The 22,904-nt window shown below is 42.7% G+C and overlaps 1 protein-coding gene and 1 long non-coding RNA gene across 6 annotated transcripts in view; one reads left to right on the top strand and one right to left on the bottom strand.

Annotated features, from left to right (window-relative positions):
* Positions 1 to 22,904, bottom strand: part of PALM2AKAP2 (PALM2 and AKAP2 fusion) — a 209,446-nt gene that overhangs the window by 149,081 nt on the left and 37,461 nt on the right. For 3 of the 5 annotated variants that reach the window (XM_035309269.1, XM_035309272.1, XM_035309273.1), the window contains exon 1: positions 9,225 to 9,383. The exons of 1 other annotated variant lie outside the window; for it this stretch is intronic. In XM_035309269.1, the coding sequence (XP_035165160.1) occupies positions 9,225 to 9,272 (48 nt within the window). In that variant the 5' untranslated portion in view covers positions 9,273 to 9,383. Of the gene's footprint in view, positions 1 to 9,224; positions 9,384 to 22,904 lie in introns of those variants that run through there. One more of the 5 variants, XM_035309270.1, reaches the window with a different exon arrangement.
* Positions 8,364 to 22,904, top strand: part of LOC118155782 — a 26,792-nt gene continuing 12,251 nt past the window's right edge. Inside the window, exon 1 of the long non-coding RNA XR_004746003.1 lies at positions 8,364 to 8,490. This is a non-coding gene — a long non-coding RNA (uncharacterized LOC118155782). The remainder of the gene's footprint in view (positions 8,491 to 22,904) is intronic.

The following is a 22,904-nucleotide window of genomic DNA, read 5'->3' as shown; positions in this document are numbered from 1 at the left end:
TGATTCATTCTGATTTGGCATATATTTTTACCAGAAATATGTGGGGTTAGATTCTCCATTACTTTAACTCAAACCTCCTTTTATTGCCATGATTTATACCAGTAATATGAAGAAATATTCTCTCTCTCTCTCTCTTTCATTTCTCTCTGTTTTTAGGTATACCACTATTTTCTCACTTTTTGACAAAAATAAAAAGGGAAAAAAGAAAGAATCTGTAAAATCTGAGCACATCTCTGACAATACTTTCAGTCAGAGATGGTTACCTAAGACTTCAAATAGTAATTTTTGCCTTCAAAATGAGCTGTAGCTGCTCACAGCTTGTTGGACCATACTTCTGTGAAACATTGTCCAGTGTTTTCACAAAGAGAGGCAGCCTTGCTCCTTGCCTCCGCCTTTCTGCCACCATTTCCCATGTGAATGATCAGGGCACTGATCCAAGCTAAAGTGATATATTTTTGCTCTTCCTCAACCCTGCTTGGTGCAGGGCTTCGTTAGTGCTTGTTTGATCAGAAGGCAGAGGGCAAGGAGAAAGCAATTGTGCACAGACAGATAGGGAGGGATTGCTCCTCTCAGGGGCTTGGCAGCTTGTGTTGCTTGTGAAATTAATATGTCTAAATATAGATACAGGGGTCTAACTCTCAGGCAACCACCTGGGAAAGTTTTCCCTACTTTCTGGTTGTGCAAAGACAAAAGATGCATGGTACTTGCTGAGAATGCTTTAGATTAGAGGGAAATCAAAGAGTTGCAGCCTCAAGTTTTTGTGGATTGAAAAATAAGACAGATTTTGCTCTCTTGAAGTATACCAATAATGAACAACCTCAAATTCCTCATAGTTTGTCAAACTGCCTAGTTTCTTTCTCAAACGAAATCCCTTAATGTCCAAATAGAAAAGACCTAATTTTGGTGATTTTAAAAAACATCTTGGAAAACTAGAGTTCCAATCCACTGCACGTTTTCTCTAAATTAATATAAAAAAATAAGATTTTACAATATTTTGTTCTGCTGAAATGGAACAACTTGATATGGGGTGAATTTTTCAGAGAGGAAGCTTTCAAAAATACAATTTCATCTCAAGTTTTCTTCCCAGGATTTTTATTTTTAATAGCTATTGAAGTGAAAACATCATTTGCCACTGAGGTCAGCTAAGGCCACATTCATACTTCATGAATTTAGAAGTCAACAGGAAGGTGTTGTCTTTTCCTTCCTTGTTCCTGCAAGTAATTAGTACATCCACATGTGTTTATACCTCACTGATAAAGGTACCTGAATTATTCTGTTCTGATGAAATTGCATTGTGAAGCCAGGTGAGTGGGGGCTTATTGGTGTGTTTCTTTGCTACCTAAGTGAATTGCTCAGCAGCATGTCCAGGGTACCTATGGCATAGCCTGGTGCATTTTGGTAGTCATGTGATCGAGGAGGAGACTGGAAAATGGGAGTGCGTAGAAGTTACACCAACAAAATACATGGAAATAACGAGGTTCTTTTTTTTTTTTTTTTTTTTTCCCAAATGAGATGGACATATTTAATTATTTATGACAATAAAAACACTGAGTATATGTGGTGTAAGGCAACTCATTTGATGTGGATAAGGCTGTAAATGTATGTAGATTCCTTGCAACTTGAGGTGATTGTAAGCATTTTTTATTTTTTGTGAACTGGCTCAAAACTGTGGAAATTTTGTCATGAATTTTTTGTTCTTCCAAGAAAAGTTTGCTTCCAGACATGCACATGCACATATGCTCATGCACTTGTATATGCACACTCAGCATTTGCTTAGATTTATTATTTCTTACTTTCTGGCTATCTGCTCTTTGTTGTTGTTTTAACTTGTTTGTGTCCCTTTTAACCTTCCCTTCTGGTTTATTTCTTCAAATTCTGCTGCATTCATGCCAGACTACCACTGTCATTAAAACAAGTTGTGCAAATGAAACATTAGATTACCCTATTCTGACAACATTTTTTCTCCCTGACTTTTCTTCTGTTCCTTCTAAAAGCAGTAATAATAGCAACTTGCTAAAGAAAGTAGGAATTTATATATAGCTGCCAGCATTTAGAGACTTGTGTAGAGCTGATAGGGACACAGATCTCCTATGTGACACTAAGTAAGAATGTCTAAAACCACAAGCCTTAAGTGTAAATTGCCTTTCTTCCACTGACTGGCAGGACCAGTTGCTATGTGGATACCCAGTACCCTGAGCTGGTAGAAGGGGGTGGGGAGCAGGATGTGGCCCTCACAATCCACAAGGAAATGGTTGGCGACCTGCTACAGCACTTGGATGTATGCAAGTTGATGGGGCTTGATGGGATCCACCCGAGGGTACTGCGAGAACTGCCAAAAGAGCTGGCCAAGCTGCTTTCCATCATTTATCAGCAGTCCTGGCTATCAGGGGAGCTCCCAGTTGACTAGCGGCTAGCAAATGTGACGCCCATCTACAAGAAGGGCTGGAAGGTTGACCCAGGAAACTATATGCCTGTTAGTTTGACCTCACTGCCAGGGAAGCTCATGGAGCAGATTATCTTGAGTGTCATCACATGGCACTTACAGGGCCACCAGTCAATCAGGCCCAGTCAGCATGGGCTTATGAAAGGCAGGTCCTGCTTGATGAACCTGATCTCCTTCTATGACAAAGTGACGCGTTGGGTGGATGAGGGAAAGGCTGTGGATGTGGTCTACCTTGACTTCAGTAAGGTTTTTGACACCGTTTCCCACAGAATTCTCCTCAAGAAACTGATTGCTCTTGGCTTGGACTGGCGTACGCTTCATTGGGTTAGAAACTGGCTGGGTAACTGGGCCCAAAGAGTCATGGTGAATGGTGAATCCAGTTGGAGGCTGGTCTCTAGTGGAGTCCCCCAGGGCTCAGTGCTAAGGCCAGTTCTCTTTAGTATCTTTATTGATGATCTGGATGAGGGGATTGAGTGCACCCTCAGTAAATTTGCAGACAACACCAAGTTAGGTGCGTGTGTCAATCTGCTCAAGGGTAGGAAGGCTCTGCAGGAAGATCTGGGTAGGCTGGACCAATGTGCTGAGGTCAATTGTATGAAGTTCAACGAGGCCAAGTGCCGGGTCCTGCACTTGGGGCGCAACAACCCCAAGCAGTGCTACAGGCTGGGAGATGAGGGGTTGGAAAGCTGCCTGGCAGAGAAGAACCTGGGAGTATTGGTTGACAATCGGCTGAATATGAGCCAGCAGTGTGCTCAGGTGGCCAAGAAGGCCAACAGCATCCTGGCTTGTATAAGAAACAGTGTGGCCAGCAGGGCTAGGGAAGTGATTGTCCCCCTGTACTCGGCTCTGGTGAGGCCGCACCTCGAGTACTGTGTTCAGTTTTGGTCCCCTCACTACAAGAAGGACATCGAGGTGCTCGAGCGAGTCCAGAGAAGGGCTACGAAGCTGGTGAGGGGTCTGGAGAACTAGCCTTACTAGGAGCGGCTGAAGAAGCTGGGATTGTTCAGCCTGGAAAAGAGAAGGCTCAGAGGTGACCTTATCACACTCCACAGGTACCTTAAAGGAGGCAGTAGCAAGATGGGGGTTGGTCTATTCTCCCACGGGCCTGGTGACAGGATGAGGGGGAATGGGCTAAAGTTACGCCAGGGGAGGTTTAGGCTGGATATTAGGAAGAACTTGTTTACTGAAAGTGTTATTAGGCATTGGAATAGGCTGCTCAGGGAAGTGGTTGAGTCACCATCCCTGGATGTTTTTAAAAGACGTTTAGATGTAAAGCTTAGTGATATGGTGGAGTGGAGGACTTTTTAGTGTTAGGTCAGAGGTTGGACTCGGTGATCTTGGAGGTCTTTTCCAACCTAGATGATTCTGTGATTCTGTGAAATCTGTGCAGGCAGACTGAGAGTCTCCCAGGCCCTGTGTAAAAAAGTTTGAGTACTGGAAAAATTGATACAGCCAGCTAAAATACTGAATTCCTAGTTGTGGCAGGAAAAATATGGATCATTCAGCAGTGTTCAGCTAGAAAGGACCATGTTACACAGCACAGGGATCATTTACCTAGCATTAATATCCACAGGAGGTTGTTTTATTCCTTTCACTCATTTTTATACCACTTTCAGCTGTAATCTTTATGTTTAAAGGCTGCAGTAATGTTGCTAGGGTACCAAAGGTAACAGAAATACCCAGGAGCACAGTTTCCATGTTGTGTATATTCATTAGTAAACTACGTAGGCATTATGGACCTCACTGGAAAATATTTCTTTAGTAGGCACCTAGAGTCTTCATTATCTCCTTTAGGCTGCCTATTTACATAGGAGCCAGCAATGCAAAAATTAAAATCATAATACAAACTGAACGTTGTTTTGCATCCTTTATTTTTAATTTTTTATTTTTTTTTAGTTAAATATCATACCACCGAAATTGACAAGAGACAATGAGAAATGCCTGCTATTTTAGTAACAAGATACAACAGACACATGGAAATTTGGCCTGGGAAACAAAAGCACTAATATCACATCAGTTTTGGGCAGTATGCCATATAATGTTCTAAACAGCAATAAATCCATCAGAGTACACATTTGCACGCACATACATATACAAAGTCCTTACAGTCTTCCTGTGTAAGCCTGCTAAATATTCAATAATGTCCCTTTCTTCTAGCCCAGTTTAAAAAGGATGTTTTAATTGTCATTTGACACCTGGTAATGAAACTCTGTAATTCCCTTCTTCCTAGCTTCTTAGCAGATTTCTGGCTATAGTTTGAAAGACAGCCACAACAATTAAGCCACCAAATAAACAACTACAGCATCAGGAGTGCTGTAGGGAATAAATATGAAAGAAAATGGAGCTCGAGACGGAATAGATGTGGTGTAAAATGAGCCATTAGTATTGCTGTTTCTTGGTCTGAGTAGTTTTCTGATGACTAGGATCTGCTAAAATGTTGCCAAAAGTAGAAAAAATGGTTGTGTAGCTGGGAGTTGGTTTGTTGTCATGGGTAGTTCTTCACAGTGGATGTACAGAGAGCCCTGTTTCCCCAAATACCACAGGAAGAAAGAGGAGATTTTGTCACTCAGAAAACTAAATGTACCTGGCCTCTGGGCCGTCTGGGTTATGAAAACCATGTAGTGTCCCATGTGTTGCTTGCACTCTGCACCAAGAATAATGGTCATTAAAGCCAGTAGAGCCACCTGGCCTTGTTTACAGTGATGTCACACTATGAAATGGAAGAAATTCTGAGCAGAACCATTTGATACTGCAGAGGAGGATGCTGCACACCTGCCAAAGACGTCTGGTCTGTGCCTGGTGGAATTTCAGCCGGTGTCAGCAGAGTGCGCAGTCACATTTCTGAGAGAACGGGAAAGATGCGAGTGAATTTCCTGCAGAGACACTGTGATCAGGGACCAAACTTGCTCTTGGTGAGCACAGAAAACTGTTTAATTCAGTTGACAAATGGGGGCATTGAGCAGGGAGAGCTAAGTGGTAAAGAGGGAGGAGAGATTTGGTACTGCCGTGTACGTAGAGGTGCATTTATGTTTGCAGTCGGTATCCAGCAAACATTATGGGCTCAGCTTGGTGCTTCAGTCTGACGGGGGGGAATGGACTATCTCTAGGTGAAGGATTTCATCTGCTTCCCATGCTCAGATGTTAAAACCCATGTATTTGGGCTCCTCTCTGACGAAAGGCAGAGTCTGTTGCGGTACAAGTTGCTTTTACCTTGATCCCAGGAGGGACACTGAGCAGTATCCTCAGGGCACTCAGACAGCTGTGTGGATCCACAGTCCTTGCAACAAGAACACACAGACCTCAAGTAAGCAGCACCATACCTGAGGACAACATAGCCTCCTCTGTCCAGATCATCAGCTCTGGCACACACATGCTTTCTGGAGAAAACTGCATTTGGGAGAAATGCTGTTTCCCAGCAGTGTTTTTTTTCAGGGGGGGATGGTAACAGCATTATAAGCAGGGAGAACAGTGCCAGGTTTAAAGACCAGTTCTTTAGCCCCTACTAGCTCTGCATGATGGGTTGCACCCCACAACCTGAGAAATACTCATGCCATTTCTATAGTGAAGAAAGAGGGATAGTAGAAATGATATCTGTGGCATACACATTGATGTGTCAGTGGAAAAAAAGAGCATTAATCAGCATGAATAAGGAAAATATACAAGTATTCAAAACTTATGAGGAAAACAGGAAAGACTTAATCAGAGTAAACCCTCAAAGGGAAAAGGTAATGGATGCGTATGTAGAGTGGGGGATGGCTCAGCTGCAAAGTGTGTATTTTGCTTTTGCTTGACTGACAAGCCAAATCAACCTGGTATAAAAGGCACAAATAAGTCATGGGTCTGTACATCAATAATTTGTGCTGTGTCTCTCAGAGCTGAAAATCTGAGGTGTTACACATGGTATTAAAATGGCAGATTCACAAGCAAAAGCAGAGAACTGCAAAAAACCCCTCTGATGCTTACTATACAGAAAGTTGAACACCAAGTTCAGGGAGACTTGGGCTTGCCAGTAGGGATGAATCTGATCTCTGCTCAGACTCAGTATGCATCTAGCCCTCATGAAGGTTTTGACCACAGAGCAAAACCAGAAAGAGTGGAAGTCTTTCTTCTCTTATGGGCAACTGAAACTTAACATGCAGGGTCCATCTTTCCGAAAGCACAAAGCCATGTGCCTTTTACTGCAGCGCAAAAGAGTGATGGCTAAAATGTTTGACCCCACAGATGTCTTACTCCTACTTCTTAGTCATTACAAGGGATTTTTAGGGCAGCAGGGTAAACTACACCCATTCAGAATAACCTCAGAAAATTAACTTGCAAGGGAAAGAATGAGAAACTTTTAACCAGGGTGGGGAACAGGTTCCCTCTGCAAGGTTTGCAAAGTCTTGCATCTGGACTCTGTAAATCAACACAAGCAGAGAAGATAGGAGGAACTGCACCCTAAATCCCAATCCAGAACCTCTGCCCTTGGTGTTCTTCCTACACCCATGTCAACTGCCAAATGTCAGCAACATAGCTGTAAACCAAGAAATGGGACCATTTACCTCATGCCACAGCCATGAACAGCACCCTTCCGTCCTACAGGCAGTGGGAAATCACTAACTAATACCTGGCTTATTTTCAGCATTGGCTTCGTTTTCTTAGCAAACACTGGCAGTGGTGCTACAACCAGGTATAACATCTATGGATGTCTCTGGTGAAAAAAAATGTTTGATTTCAGGTCTGCTGCAGGATCTGGAATGGGATTCCAGAGTTTAGTCTTTCTGCAGAGCTCATCCTTTTTGAACAGCTCACCCTCAAAGAGGAAAGCTGAGAGTGCACATCTCATGATTTCCAAAAGGGTGTTGTTTACAGAGTGCAGCTGATAATCAAGAGCAGCAAACTTAATTAGCATCTTTGAAAAGGCTAAGCCTCCATGACTGGAATTACTGGGAATACATTATCACTAATTGATACTTGTAAATGAGATTCAGGTATGATGCTGAATGAGTTGCTCTGGAAATCTATATATATATTCCTGGGTACATAGGAAGGGAAAGCATTCCTTTCACCAGGCAAAAGTTACATCCCAGTGTCAGCTGAAGAACATGGGAAGAGAGGAAAAAGGCTGCATAACTCCATCTGTTGTTTACAATATATAGGTACATTCACATGAACAGAAAGAGAGCTGTGTATTCATATTTTACATCTGCCTGATTTAGGACCAGGTTAGACCCTGCTACGTTAACCAAATCAAGGCCAGCAAGTCAAGTATTGGCCATAGGATTTCTTCAGCTAAACATGATGAGCTGTAAAAACCAACAATCTTTATCCTGAGTTAATAGAGTTAATAAATTGTTGCCTGCTCTGGATGTAGGAGGTTTTGTGGAGAGCTTTGATTTGGAATTTCTGAAGTTATATGGCTGAGTCCTTTCCTTCACAAAGAAACACCAAGTTGGTGTACTAATTTATGTCAGTGGTTTTTAATTTGTCATTTTTTTTTTTAATTGCCTGCTTTTTCCCTGTTTTAGAAGCATGTTATATCTCATTCCAGTATCACCTTCTCATATGACCTTAATACTCTTGCTTCTTGCCCCCATGGTATTTACAGTCCACACCCGTCTGTAGACATTTAGAAATATGAATCTTCCAAAGCCAGGTTCTTCCAGTCTGCTTCAAGCAGATGTCTCCAGCCTGCATGAAGTTACAACCTCAAAGCTTCCCAGGTCACACTGCCCTGCCCCAGGAGAGGGCTGGCCACCAGCTGGAAACTGGTGAATCACCATGTCTCAGATGCTTGCCCTCACAGAGAAGCATCCCATTGCTTGACACTCCTTTGGGAAATGGAGGTGGAAAAAAAAAATTCTTTGGTCTGAACTCAGCCCCCTGGCCAGTCACCAAGGAGGTGAAAGAGCCAGGAGTCTTCTTACTCTCCTCCCACCTGCTTGCACCTTTGGTCTGAAAGTTCCCATTTGCACTCCTGAACAGGCTCCCTCCATAGAGGACCTGGCAGATCTTACCAAGTCCCTTTATCTCCCTGACTGGTTGAGTAAAGACCCTGGTTGAGTAAAGTCTCTATGTACGTGCTAGTAAAACCTTTTTTTTTTTTTTTTTTTTTTTTTTGTCCCCAGTTTACAAAACCAGCTGGGCAGCAAACCTGAATTCTTTGTGTCGCAGCAGAGTGGCCACGAAAAGAGCCTTGCAGCCAGCTGGTGCAAGGTGGGCTCTGTCACCTCCAGGTGAAGTGGTTTTCCACAGTAGAAACTTGGGCAGGTGCTGGTTGTTTATTTTCTATCCTTATTAAAAATTACAGCTGCTTCTGGAGGATGCTTGGATGCTGCACCAAAAAGCAAAATGCATTGGGCCACCAGGAAGCTTGTACACATGCCTGTGGAGAGATTTCTTCCCTGCTTATTTTAGCATTCCTTATCTCACCTACCCTACAGGGAGGTCAGGTACCTGCTACCATGTAGGCTCAAACTCGCTGTCCAAGGGACCACTCTTTTTTAAAATTCAATGGTGAGGTTTGGAGGTGGCTGCTGGAGGGCTGAGGCACCCTCAACAATTGTTTGGGCTTTAACTGCTTTTCTGACAAGCAGCAACTGTACTGGGACAAACTCTCAAAAGCAGAAAGGTTGCTGAGCAATCAGGGAGCTGGAGAAATGCCACAGCCAACAGAGGAATGTTGATGCTAGGGCTGAGCTAGCTCCTCAGCCCCAGCACACTGATACTATTTTATGCTGATACAGAGCAGAGGACAGAAAAACAAGCTCTAAACCAAGCCTGCCCAAATCCTTGTCCATTCATTTTCTTCCACTTTTTCTCTTTCCTTGCTTCCTGCTGCTTGCTGCATCCTCTCACTCCTGTGTCCCTGGTGGATGCATCTGTTCACCACCCCAGCTCCACTGGTTATTTCTCCAGTTATATCACCCTAGTTCCTACTAAACATTACTCCCATGTGCACTGTCCCTTCATTGTCCTTTACAGAATCACAGAAAAAAAACTAAATGTTGTTTCAAAATCCTGGGCAAGAGAAGTAAGAAATTAATAGCATAATATTAATTTTTGTTTGAATTTTTAGAGATTGGAAGGTCTTTCAAGAACTGGAAGCATGAGAATATTTTAAATAATTACAGGGCTGATCTTGGTGGTTCATTTCTAAACCAACTGAAGCACAGCATTAGAGGAATACAATTTCAGATGTTCATTCCTATCCTTCAGTAAAATCTAACAAAGTCAGTTCCCGGATAGTTTTAAGCTCGTATCACTCACAATGCCAGCCACATACACCACCCCAGCTCACTACCTCAGCAGGCTGAGCAGCCTGCCAAGTGCCCGGGCTGTGCTGAGATGTCACCATTCAGGTAACTGCCTGCCTACATGCCTCAGCACACAAGCGAGCGCTATTTCCCTGCTTCCACCGGCCTCCTACGGGACCTACTAAGCTACCTGCTCCTCCCCAACTCACATGCAGACCCACCGACCAGAAGAAGCGCTTGGCTTTCTTTGCCTGTCTTCTTTCCTTCAAATAAGACAAACACATTCACATTTGACCATTCACTCCTATCTGCTGGCTGTCTCCCTTGTTGCTTTTGCTAAAGTTTATACACCTCAGTAAAGAAAGCTTCAGAGCACAGGGGACCATGATTCACAGGTGACCAAGACCCTTCCAGCTTCTAGGGTGAAGCCTGATAAAAGAATGCATGTATAAAAGTTATAGAAAGGGTAAAAATCTAAACACCATCTGCAACTGATGAGAACAGCCACACTTCAAGGGAGGGAGTCTTTGTGTCCTCACAGTGTAGTAATATGTTATACATAACTATATCTAAATGTATGCATGATATAACGTGTTTTATAACATACTATAAAATATAGTATAATTTATGAAATATGATGCATAGATGTAACAGCCTAAAAATGATCATTTTCCTTCTGTTGCATTTCTGCTTGCCATAACTACTGGGAAATGATGCACTAATGCAACCTCTGATGTTGAGAGATGTCTGAAGCAATGGGCACCTTGTCAGTAGACTGCAGGTTCCAATCTGTGTATAGAAGAGAGATTTCACCTGAAAAGGCCTGGGCAAAACTTTATGAGTCCACCAGAGTCAAGGGAGTTAATGGATTTCTGAGACACATGGCATTGTTTCCCCCCCTCTATGCTTCCTTGTGGTGTGTTTGAGGCTGTTTTGCTCAGAGGATAGCACTGGGGTGCAGAAGGATGACGGATCAGAGCCATTGCACGCAGGCACTTCCTGGGCTGTTCTGGTCTCTAGTTCTGACCACCCGAGGAGAAGCAGCAGGAGTCTGTGTTACTCAGCCCCTTCGTGCAGATGCTCAGCAAAGACATTTTAACAGTGCCATACAATAACCCGTATGAATGAATGTGTGCAGACTTTCTGAGGAGAAGATAATTTTACACACCTAGCAACTGACCTAACAAAAAGTCATCTCTGTAGCCAATATACATATAGCAGAAGAAAGTATGTGCTACCGCTTTTTCCTATTGTGAAGCACAATTCCTTCTGAGATATATTTTTCTTCTTGTGCTCAGTTTATAGTGACAATTCTTTCCATCTGTCTTAAGCCAAGGATTATCTATTTATTTATTTATTTATTTATTTGTTTGTTTTACTCTCAGTGATATAAATATTTTTTATGTAAATATTATTCTTCCTCTGATCTACCTATTACTTAGATTACCTAGGATGGATGCTAAGACAACGTGGCTGTGGTTACACCAGTATTTGCTTGTGTCTCTGCAGTGCAAGTGCTCACATGGTTCTTTGCAGACTCAGGCTCTTTGTTCTGTTGATAAATACAGTAACGGCACAGGTGTGAAATAAAAAAATGTCATGGACAATTCTAATTTTCCGAGTATGATGATAAGATGCTGAAGTCCTTTATTGACATGAATAAATGCAATCATATTTCACTATGGGTCTCTTTGTAAGTGTACTTTTGAAGAAATTTTTTGAAATTATGCACTGAACTCCACTGTAGTATCTCTGCTCTGACTGTTTGCACATGGTGTCTAACTAAACATGAGAACCAACAAACACAGTATTACCAACCTACTTTAATGCCCATTCAAGTTGATGAGAAGACTAATGGAAATTTAAGGAGAGTGTATGCTTGTTGTTAATATACATGTTGGATTTATGACAGTCTAAGCCTAACCAGGAGTACTTGAGGGACCACCACAAAATGCTCTGATTTGAATATTTGTGCTAATACATATACATGTAGGTATATCCAGACTAATTGAAGGACAAGCTTTTTCCTGGTACAGGCTGCTCTTTTTTTTCCTCTTGTGGATATTCCTTGTCAGTCCTTGAATTCCTGCACAGGTATGCTCCATGCCAGGCTCCAGAGCTCTCTGGCTCTGCTCAGAGTTACAGCAGCTTGTTCTTCACTGCCCACAAAGCAGGTTTTCAATCCCATCCCATATGGGATATTTTGAACCCGTCACTGTCCCCATCATGCCTGGCTCTTAGCAATTTAGGAGCAAATGACTCTTTCGTATGGCTATTGATTATCTCTGAAACACTGCAATAGCTGTTTATTGGAAGAGCAATGTTGTCAAAGAAGCAAGCATGGGCTAGAGCTGCTTTATCTCTGCTGTAGCCTCCAGAAAAACACTTTGCCTGCCTGTTTCATTGTCTTGATCCAATAGTATGTGTATCCTGCACCCAGCACTCTGACCTAAATCACCATGTGTGATTGATGGAATATAGTCAAGGAATAGGTGTCTGAGAATAACACAGAAATGAAAATGAGCTCCAGATAATTCAGACTGCTACACAGAAAATGTGCAAACCCAAACAGAGGTATTATAATTGGTGTGATGACACCTTCCCTCTATCTTGGCCATCGTGTGGTTGTTAAAGCCCAACTACTTTACTATGATGGAGAGCTTCAGCTTACAGGGTTCACATCTGCCTTGCCCTGATCTTGTACCCAATCTTGCCTTGCCTTTTGTGTTGGACTTTAGTCACGGACTGCCTGAACCTGTAAATGCCCTCAACAGCCCCCAAAAAAGGGAGCTAGGTGGGTACGTGCGGCTGTAAATCAGCATGCCTTAGGCACTGAGCTTTACTGGGTCCCTTTAAAAATTCCCCATATTTTGTGCCCCTCGCAGATACACAAATGCATTCCCCTGCATGTCTGCCAAGAGCAGAACAGGGACAGAAGCGGTGCAGCGGGACAGGAAGGAAACACCCACTAGGAGCTGTTGCTTGTTTTGTTTGCTTCTTGTTGCAAACAGTTCCTTGGACTTGAGTGCTGCAAATCTATCCTCTGCTGTCATTCACTTGCAGGAACTCACAGTCCATTTTTCTAGGGTGAAAGCTAGTGCGAGGTGAGGAATGTGTCCTCTGGGAACGGACAGCCTATCATGCACCAACAGCAACGAGCAAGGGACCAGGCTGCTGCTGCCCTGACCTGCTTCCTGGGTCTGAGCTACACTACAGCTTTCATTGATTATTTTTTTTTTTATTGTATTTATTTGTTTTGTTTTGTTTTGTTTGTTTAGTTTAGTTTTGCTTATTTATTTGTGCTTGGTGGCAAACATCCCTGCTCTACCAGAAAGCCTCAGAATAAACACAACCTCAGCGGGGAGAGATTTTGCCCTGGTGGGACAACCTCAAGGTTATTTGAAGTGCTCCTGCAGAGGCAAATCAAGCCAATCAGGAAGCCCCAGAACCATGGGCTGTGTTTGGCTTGTTGTTTCCACCCTGAGACATTTCCTGCTATTGTTCTCATCATTTTCTCTGAGCATCTATGGGGCCATTGGGTGGTGCTGCTACTGCCAGTAAGGGATCTGGGGAGACCTCCTGTCCTTGTGGGCACATGGGGAGCTTGGTGCCGTTCCTCTCACAAACTCCCAGCACAAATTTCCAGCATACAAATGCAAGAAAGGTGGGACCAAGGTGATAACTGGATCTTGGTTAACAAAGCAAAGTGTTTTTCCCACTGGCTGTGCTCAGGCACAGGCAAGAATGAAATAATGTGATAAAACAATGAATGTAACTTCTCTTTGGCCAGAGAAGTTGCTTACCACCCCAGGAGAAGCAGAGGGTGGGTGGGGGGCAGGAGCAGCAAGTCTGGGATTTATTGAGAGCTGTAGAAAGCCAAGGAAATTTGGGATGTGTTTTGGAAATGGACAGCCTTAATTTTAACTGTCATCTAGATCCTAATTTTCTCTTCTCAGGAATACAGGAGGTTATCTGCAACGGCTCCGTTCCATCCCAATGCCCATATCTTACTGTCTTGCTTTCATCAGAGGCATCTCACAAGTTTTTCCTGCAGTGGGAGGGATGGAGAAAAGCAGGGTGCTGCACCACCCTGTGCTCTGGTGTTGGCTGGAGGTCACACCAAACCAGCTTCTACACCCCGACCTGAGGGCATTTGTTCCTTTTGTTTTCATACACAGTACCAGAATTCCCCATGCCGAGGAGAAACTATGAGACCAAATTCTTGTGCAGAAAGCATTTATAAGTCTGCAGAGAGATACTTCCTTGGAACTGTTGTATCATTTCTGAGCTGCATGAGCAAGAAGAGCCAGCTACAAAGCTGTAGGAGTGACGATATGACTGGGGAAAAGAGATCTGAAATTGATCAGGGCTTACTTTTCTAGCCCTTTGTTCCACATTGCCCAGCGTCAGCCACACCTGAGTCGTTGCTGTCTGATCACTCATGGTGCTGCAGTGCGAATAATAAAGGACAGTGAGTCTAACAACGTGGCCATGTCCTCCTTTTCATTTTCCACCACGGACCGTAAGTCCCCCCTGCTGCCTCATGGAAAGTTGGAACTAGGCTTGATTTTAATTGTGGGAAGCTGAAAAATTTGTCTTCACTTTGCACTGAATGTTTGTGGTAAGAGTCAGCTAATACTTCCTGCCTGCGTGGGTCTTAGCTGGGTGAAATTCTTGACCTCTGGACTTCCCAAGAGCCACACAAATTCCAAGTCAGGATAAAGCAGACATCTGGGCTGAGTCAGTTCAGGGAGTGAAAAACAGACAGTACAACACCTGCAGCCCAGGCTGAGTTGGGAAAGGGATTACTTTCCTTTTCAGAAGAACCTCTGAAAGCACACCAGGGTCATTTTGATGGTTGGCCCATGGGTGTTTATGTTTATGGCAGAAAAATGGCACAGGACTGTGCTTCTGAGAGAAAATATCATAGAAGACACCTCAAAACATCTAGCAGTGAGGGTAACTCCTACTTCCTAATAAATTTCTTTATTTAAAATAAATTATGTCTGCAACAACCTAAGGAAACCAAGCACAGCCTGATGGGTTCCTGTCTACTATCCCAGAATATCCTTGTGACCTCAAGGGGCTGGTTCACTTTGTCTTGTTTCAGTGGATCCCATGACTACATAAAACACCCTCCCAGTGGTTTCACCTGTGGGAACAACTGCAATGCCAGAAACAGTGGTGCTGAGTGATTTAGTGTGAAGAACAGATCTGTAACACGCCTCTGGAAATTCCTGCTACATAACTAGAGAAAAGAGATGAAAATTTTGTAGGTCTTTCCAAAAGCCTTAACGACTTACTGCAGGTTTTTTTGAGTCTAATAGTGATCTTAAGGATACCGGCCTGAAGAAAATCTCAGCTGAGTCTCAGCAAACCTGTGCGTATTCTTGGCTATACCCACCACATTAATTTCCTCTTCTCCTTTCTGTGCCTGCTATTTTTTTACATTGGCATTTGAACAATGCATTCATGAAAAGCAAGTTCTTGTAAGAATTGACAAGAAGGAGTGTGAGACCACTGTGAAAGTCAGCTCAGTTTTATAGAACTGGTACTTTCATTTGCATCATCTACAATTTCACAGCAATATAAGACCAAGGGGAAAGATGTCGCAGATGCCCACGTTATTTAAAGAGGCTATGTTGCATTTGCAAGTTTGTTGATGGAGCTAAATGCACACACCCTAAGGGGTGTATGAAGTAAGTATGAACTTACCAGATAGTTTCTGGTACCAAGTTCCAAAAGATGAAAATAGGCATCTTCATGGACTTACAACACTTAAAAGTGATAGAGGTGCTCTTGAAAATGGCATGCAGGTACTTCTGAAATTTTATCTCCACCGATTTCCATGCCAAATGGGGTATAATTATGAACATTTATTGTTTAAAGGGGCTTATGTATGGATTTTTATGGTTGATGTCATACAGCATTAGATGATGGAGCACTGCTGGAAGCCATGAATTCCAACAGAAGAGTTAAACAGGCATTAAACTGAAGGTATGTATACAGTTCCAGTAGTTTGAATAGAAGAACTGATGGACTTGGATATAAGCACATATAGGTGTGTCTGTGTGACTTAAGACTTAAAAGGGTAATGATATTAATCTGTAGAAACAGCACAAAAGTAAGACCTTTGTACCAGTCCTTTGAAATGGGCAGTCCAAAAATGAAAGTAAATTGAATTAAATTACTTTACTAATGCCTTAATTCAAATAAGGCATAGAAGCTGACAGCAGCAACAATATTTAGGGATGTGGAATGGCATCAGTTACATTACCTCTACCACTAGATGAGGGCAGCTGGAAGCAAAGACCGCCGAGATGACTGGCCAAGGGGCTGGCAGTTTAGTCTCTGAGCACCAGATGGACACCACCAACTGTCTAAATGCTTTCTCCCTCATTTGTAATTGGCCTCATTTGTGGCTGAGCTCCCTGGCTATGCCTGCAGTTCTCAGCTCTGCTGTTGGCAACCCCCTTGGCACACACCCTGCAGCCAGCGTGCAAGCTCCCATCAGGGTGACAGTCCCTGAAGGAACTGTGCCTTTGTTGGTCATGCCCTACTCTAACAACTCTAACAATATTTCTCATTAGCAGTGTGAAACACCCATGGCACCATTTCTTTCCATCCTGCTTCCTGCTTCCTGCTTTTTTTTTTTTTTTTTTTTTGTCTTTGTGTATTCATGTCAGCTCTTGTGATCAGTCACAAAGGGATTTTTTGTGATGTTGGTGCAGAACTGTTGGTATTTGACATCTTACACTATGTTAACATTGGTAAGTAGGAGTCGAGTCATCTAGATATGCAAATTTGTGCTCAAATCAATTGCATCTATAAATCTCCCTGGCTTCTTCTCATGGGTTCAACCCCAAACTAAGGGCTCTTTTGGCCTTCTGGCTATAGGGGTGCTCTGGTTGCTGCATGACTCCTCCTATGTGGCTGGGACTTGCAGAAGCAAGATCAGAAACTCTTCGTACAGAAATCCTACTTTTACTTAGCCTGTCTTCTTCCCTGGAATGCCCTCTTTGGGAAGTATCCAAGTGTTGAAGCCAGTAAGTCATTGAAAAACTCTATTTCTGTAAAACAAGGGAATCTCGGAACAACCTCGTGCTGAACTTGGTGTGGATTGGTTTGTAGAAGGACACAAACCATCGTTTGTCCAAGGTGGTTTGCCTGCTTCAGGCTAATTTTAAGTGGTATAAGGTTTGAGCCTAAAGATGAGAGGAACATTTACTTGCCTTGGAAAGTCTGGTCATGCAGCAACCACTGATGTGACTGCACAGCCCAGGAGGTGGCTGCTGTCATACACAGGGCTCAGTGGCAGTGTTAGCATTGGTGTCACATAAGAGGGCTCTTCCTGGCCCTTTGGCATGGTGCTCACAGTATTATTTCTGCCCTTTTTGTGATTTACCACAGAGTTAGGGAAGAACATGATAGAAGCTATCAAAAGCCAGAAGGCACTAAATGAAGTGATGCTGCAGAGATCTAAAACCAAGAAGATGGAGCCAGGCTCTTTTCAGTGGTGCCCTGTCACAGGACAAGAGGCAGTGGGTAAAAAAGGTTATGTCTAAACATCAGGAGGCACTCCTTGCCCTGAGAGGTTGTGGAGTCTCCTTCCTGGGATACATTCAAAAGCTGACTGGACCTGGTCCTGGGCAGCTGCTCTGTGTGGCCCTGCTTCACCAGTGGGTCTGGACCAGATGGCCTCCAAAGGTGCCTTCCAACTTCAGCCCTTCTCTGATTCTGTGAAGAAAGCTGTGTGTTTATCTCACAACACATTTGCACATCACATGTGGGTGCTGTTGAGACAGAGAGCAGAAACTGTTTCCAAAGATGACCAGGCAGAATGCCTTGACACCACTTTCCTGATGGCACAGTTGGCTGGGAGAGAAAGCAGAGGGCTGCTGCAGCTCTTGAGTAAGTCAGTACAACTGCAAACATCCAACACAGCCAAAAAGGATGGTGAATGAAGTAGGATGGTTTTCTCCAACAGCAAACGAGCAAGAGCCAGCGAGAGCCATGCTCAGGTTATCAGGCTGGTGCAAATGCTGTAGGCAACCACGGCTGAGTTATTTTCCCTCAGAAACACAAGTCTTGGTGTCACGGCTTATCATCAGAGCCAGTAGGTCACTTGGTGCAGCCTGTCTGCTGCTGCTTAATCCTACAGGAAGGAGTGTGAAGCTGTGCTTCTCTGCATGCTTGTGGAGGGATGTGGCTCGTAATGCATCTTGCCTAGCACATGGTGACATGATGTGCTCATGAGGCTGGGACCTTACTCTCTTTCTACAGTCAGGATCTCTGAAACACTAACCAGACAGAAACGCTCTCAAAGTCTGTGTCCAAGGGGGCAACAAAAATATGACATGGAGATGCAACTTTTTAATAAATAGTGCTGAACCTCCCACACAGCCCAGGACTATTTTCTCTTTTCTCATTTCCCCACTGAGCCTCATCTCTTCCTGTAACAGATAGCACGGTGTTGCACATCACATTGTATGAAATTCTTGTTTAGCAGGGTTTTGCCCTCTAATAAAAATAGCACAACAAATACTCATATGCTCCAAATATAACTCAGTGGAGTAGGGGAGCATGACAGAATGGTCCAAATGCCAACCTCTGCTCGTTCTCCTGCAACAGTTTGTACAAAGACACTATTGTCATGAAGGTCACATATGAGCTTCCCTTTCTGCTTCCCATTCCTGCTGCCTTGTCAATTGGAGGTGATAGCTCTGCACAGGCAGCAGCTGCTCGGGGACAGAAACAGGTCTGCCAGAGTGGTGAAGGATCAAGGAGAGGCGGCCAGGACCAGCTACTCCAAAAGGAAAACAAAACAAAACAAAACAAAACAAACAAACGAACAAACAAAAAAAAAACAACAAAAAAAAAAGGATGATGATAATAAAAAATCCTCACCGCTGCAGGTATAAGAAGATTTTATAGGGTGGGATTTCTGGGGGATGAGTTTCTCTGCAGTGTATGGGGCCCTCTAGTGAGCTAGGTTACGATAACAGTTCCTGGGAAGAAGCTGTCTTCTTGGAGAGTGCTGTGTTTCCACAAGACAATTTCACACACCAGCTGCCAGCAAGGTACCCACACACACTTTAGCCGTAGTTGCCACTGGAAGCTGAAAGGAGCAGAGCCAGAGAGCTGGTGCTTACTTTTATGTGACACTGGATTGCTAGTCCTGGTAATTGCTGCAATGCAAAGCACCATGTCCAAAAAGTCCTGCCAATGCACTGTGCCTCTGAGCAGACCATGGTGCTCTGAAGCCTACAGCCAGTATCACAATGCCTGGGTGCAGCTAGGTTTGTCCAGCCAGGGATAACACAAGCACAAGAGGGTGTCTGGGCATTCCAGGTGTCAGCACTTGACTCCTGGTCCTCCAGTGACACTTCCAGCTTTTATAATAACCACCAGTGTTTCCAAGCAAGTTTGTCTTGCCGCTTTTAGCTGCCTCAGAAAACTGGAAGGGAACCTCACCTGGTCGGTTTAATCTCATTGAATGCTGGGACCTGCCTCACGTGAAAATTTTATGTCCACCAGCCTCTCTCTGGAACAGCAATTAATCGTGAGCTTGGTAATTGGAGTAACAACACACTGCTTCATGTTCTCCTGAATTGCCATTGAAGCCCTGACCTGCAAACATCAGGATACCAAATTAGTTTTCAGCGTGTCATTATTAGTCCCTGTGAATATGAGAGCACACATCGGGAAGCATTTACTATTTCATTGTGTATCTGTTTATTCAGGCTGTGGGCATGACAGACAAAATGTAATTAGCTTTACTGCCCTGCAGTGCAGTAAATACAGTATTGTTATTGCTAGTAACAGGTCCCAGGCTTTGTAGCAGCTTTGCAAGGTCCTTAGGACCTGTCAGGCTCTGTCTTTAGTCACTCACCCTTTTAGTTTAACTACAGTCTTATGGCATAGCTACATTTTATAGACAGCAGTGCTAAACTGGTGTTTGTTTATTATTATTATTATTATTATTATTATTATTATTTCTTTTTATTTTCTTTTATTTATTTATTAAAATACATTTATGACCCCACTATATTGATTTTGTGCAGAAGAAGGCAGGCTTAATGCCACAGCTGGAGCCTGGAAAGAAGGACACAGGATACTGTGAAGAGTCGGTAGAATAACAGAATCATTAAGGTTGGAAAATACCTCCAAGATCATCTGGTCCAACCATCTCCCTACCACCAATGTTACCCACTAAACCGTGTCCCTAAGAACCATGTCCAACCTTTCCTTTAACACCCCCAGGGATGGTGACTCCACCACTTCTTTCTGAGAAGAAATGCCTCCTCATTTCCAACCTAAACCTCCCCTGGTGCAACTTGAGGCCATTCCCTCTAGTCCTATCACTAGTTATCTGTGAGAAGAGGCTGACCCCCAGCTTCCCACACCATCCTTTAAGGTAGTTGTAGAGAGCAGTAAGGTCTCCCCTGAGTCTCCTTCTCCAGACCAAACACCCCCAGCTCCCCCAGCCACTCCTCATGGGACTTCTGTTCCAGGCCCTTCATCAGCTTCGTAGCCCTTCTCTGGACACGCTCCAGGGCCTCAATGTCCTTCTTGTACTGAGGTGCCCAAAACTGAACACAGTACTCGAGGTGCGGCCTCACCAGAGCAGAGTATAGGGGAACGATCACCTCCGTGGTCCTGCTGGCCACACTATACTTGATACAGTTCAGGATGCCATTGGCCTTCTTGGCCGCCTGGGCACACTGCCAGCTTGTGTTCAGGTGAACATCAACCAACACCTCCAGATCCTTTTCTTCTGCACAGCTTTTCCAGGCACTCTGCCCCAAGCCTGTAGCATTCAAGAGGAGGACAGGGCAGGATAAGAGGAGACAGGGCACAGGCTGACCCTGGAACCGCCATGGATATGAGCAACCTAGTAATGGTCAGGCCAAGATATGCAGACCTAGATCAGGACAAAACTGCTTTATGATCAAACAGAAGAACAGAGTACAAGTATCTAACAGATATGTTACACTCTATATTCAGAAAATTTGGATCTGACATGGAATTACAGGCCAGTGAAGAAAGACCAAAGCATAAAGGTTGTAAGAAGATCCACAAGTTGCCTCAAGACTTAGGAGGAAGAAGCCATCAATGTCTGTATCACATTCTTCCTGACAGAGGGGAGGAAGAAGCCCTCAACATCAACATAACAGTTGTCCTGATGAGGAAGGAGCTTGAGACACTGATGACTCACCATAGTCTTTATCTCTCTCCAGGGCTGATCCAAAGGGGCTTTGGAAGAGTGACTGCAAGAGCAAAGAAAGGACTGTGTACTAGGAAGTGTAGGCACTGCAGTTTTAACTATTATTCTGGAGGCTTTTCATGTATTATTATTATTTTTTTCCCTCACTGTAATAATTAGACTGACATTGAAAATAATTCTGTTGTTAGATTGGTAGGATTTTGATTACCTGGACAATAAATTCTTGGCTTTGCATAAATGAGTGCTTCTTTTTCATCATAAAAAGAAGAATTGTCCCTTTGTAGATGGAGAACTGAGGTCCACTCCAATTCCCAAATAAGGGCCTTAATAAATGGATTGTCTTTTTTTTTTTTTTTTTTTTTTTTTGTTTCCAGATAATATCTGGGGATCTTTGGAGAGAATCTTCATAAGAGTCTTCTCTAAAATTAATTTACACAAATAAGTCATTTTCTTTATCTTAAACTTAAATGTTTACAAAATTCCCCTCTTGAATGCTGCAACAATAAAATGGCATGTGAGTTTAATGTTATTAAATGTGATATCAAGCATTATTTCACAGCCTTTAATTATTCCATTATTTCATTATTTCATGGAGAGGCTACACTGAAAAGTGAGTTTTGAATCAAGTTTACATCACTAGGTCTAGGTTACTAAACTGGAAGATTAGGAAATAGATACATGAGAGTGCTAGGGGAGAGAGGAGAAGGAAATTGGTAGTTGCATAAAAGCAGAAAACCTTTGCATAGAAAGGCAAAATAAAGCTTTTTACTGCAGTTCACTTCAAACACTTACTTTTTTTTTTTTTTTTTTTTTTTTTTTTTTTTTCTGAAATCACTGTCATTTTGAGCTACTTTGAAAGAGTAAACCAAAATGTTGGAATATAACATTTAAGCATTTAAAAAACTCCATACTCTTTTGTCCATTGAATTCCCCAGATTATTTGGTCTACTTAAAATGTCACTTTTCTTTGTAATTATGGAAAACAATTGCTTGGCTTGAATCAGAATTCTAATTTCCTGTTCCTTATAGAGTCCTCAGTCTAGGAGGAGGAATGTTACACAGATGTCAGACCTTCAGATATGCCAACTCATACAAAAAGACCGTATAATTCTTCAAAAGAATATCAGATGGATACTTCAAAAACCTCAGGCAACTATGATAGCATGAGACCAAAAATTTCTTCTCGGACTTTTCATCATTTAGTGAATTACTGTTATATCCTTATAATAGTGGTAATATTTATTACATGAATGCAGATTTTTATTACATGTGAATTCAAAAAAAAATAAAAATCTGTAACACTGTTGTGAAAATCCCAATCTTTTGAGTTATATCAGTGGAGGACAGATACATTTTCTTTCTAGACTGATGTGTGGAAACTATAACACAACAGTAGTATACTTTGCATGCAAATAAAATCCAGATCTGTTCTCAAAATTATTTTATTCTTATTCCATATTTTTTCCCACAAAAAGGTTCATTGCCTAAAATCTTTCAGGTGATCAGTCAGTCCCTTGAACAGAAAAAAAGGTCCTCTGTTCCTGTTAGGAGCCTGAATACCCTATTCATGATAATAACTGTCTGAAAGTTTGTAGATTACAAGACTAAGTGACACAAATGGACACCAAAATTTGGAAAGGCAGACCATTCTGGCATTGCTGCTCTAATTTTATACAGAGAAATTTATTTTTATCTTAGGTAGAGCTGTCTTTTTATTATTTTGTTATCCAGTATTCAAAGTAAGATAAATAAATGCAAGCAATCTTATTACCACACCAGAAACAGGGAATGCATAAAACATTGTCTTTGGGACTATACACTTGCACTATTGAACAAATGACTTTTGACATTGATCCATCAGAAGCTTTCTCTCATGGTCCATAGATACATCAGATTTTGCCTGGCAATGAATCAGACTTTATCCTTTAAAATGTGGCTAAAAGAGAAAACCCATGGCTTTTTTTTTTTTTTTTTTTTTTTTTTTTTTTTTTTTTTTTTT

Source organism: Oxyura jamaicensis, chromosome Z, assembly GCF_011077185.1.
Source record: "Oxyura jamaicensis isolate SHBP4307 breed ruddy duck chromosome Z, BPBGC_Ojam_1.0, whole genome shotgun sequence".
Taxonomy (NCBI): domain Eukaryota; kingdom Metazoa; phylum Chordata; class Aves; order Anseriformes; family Anatidae; genus Oxyura; species Oxyura jamaicensis.
Note: the sequence above shows the minus strand (reverse complement) of the source record. Positions and strands in the feature narration are given on the sequence as shown.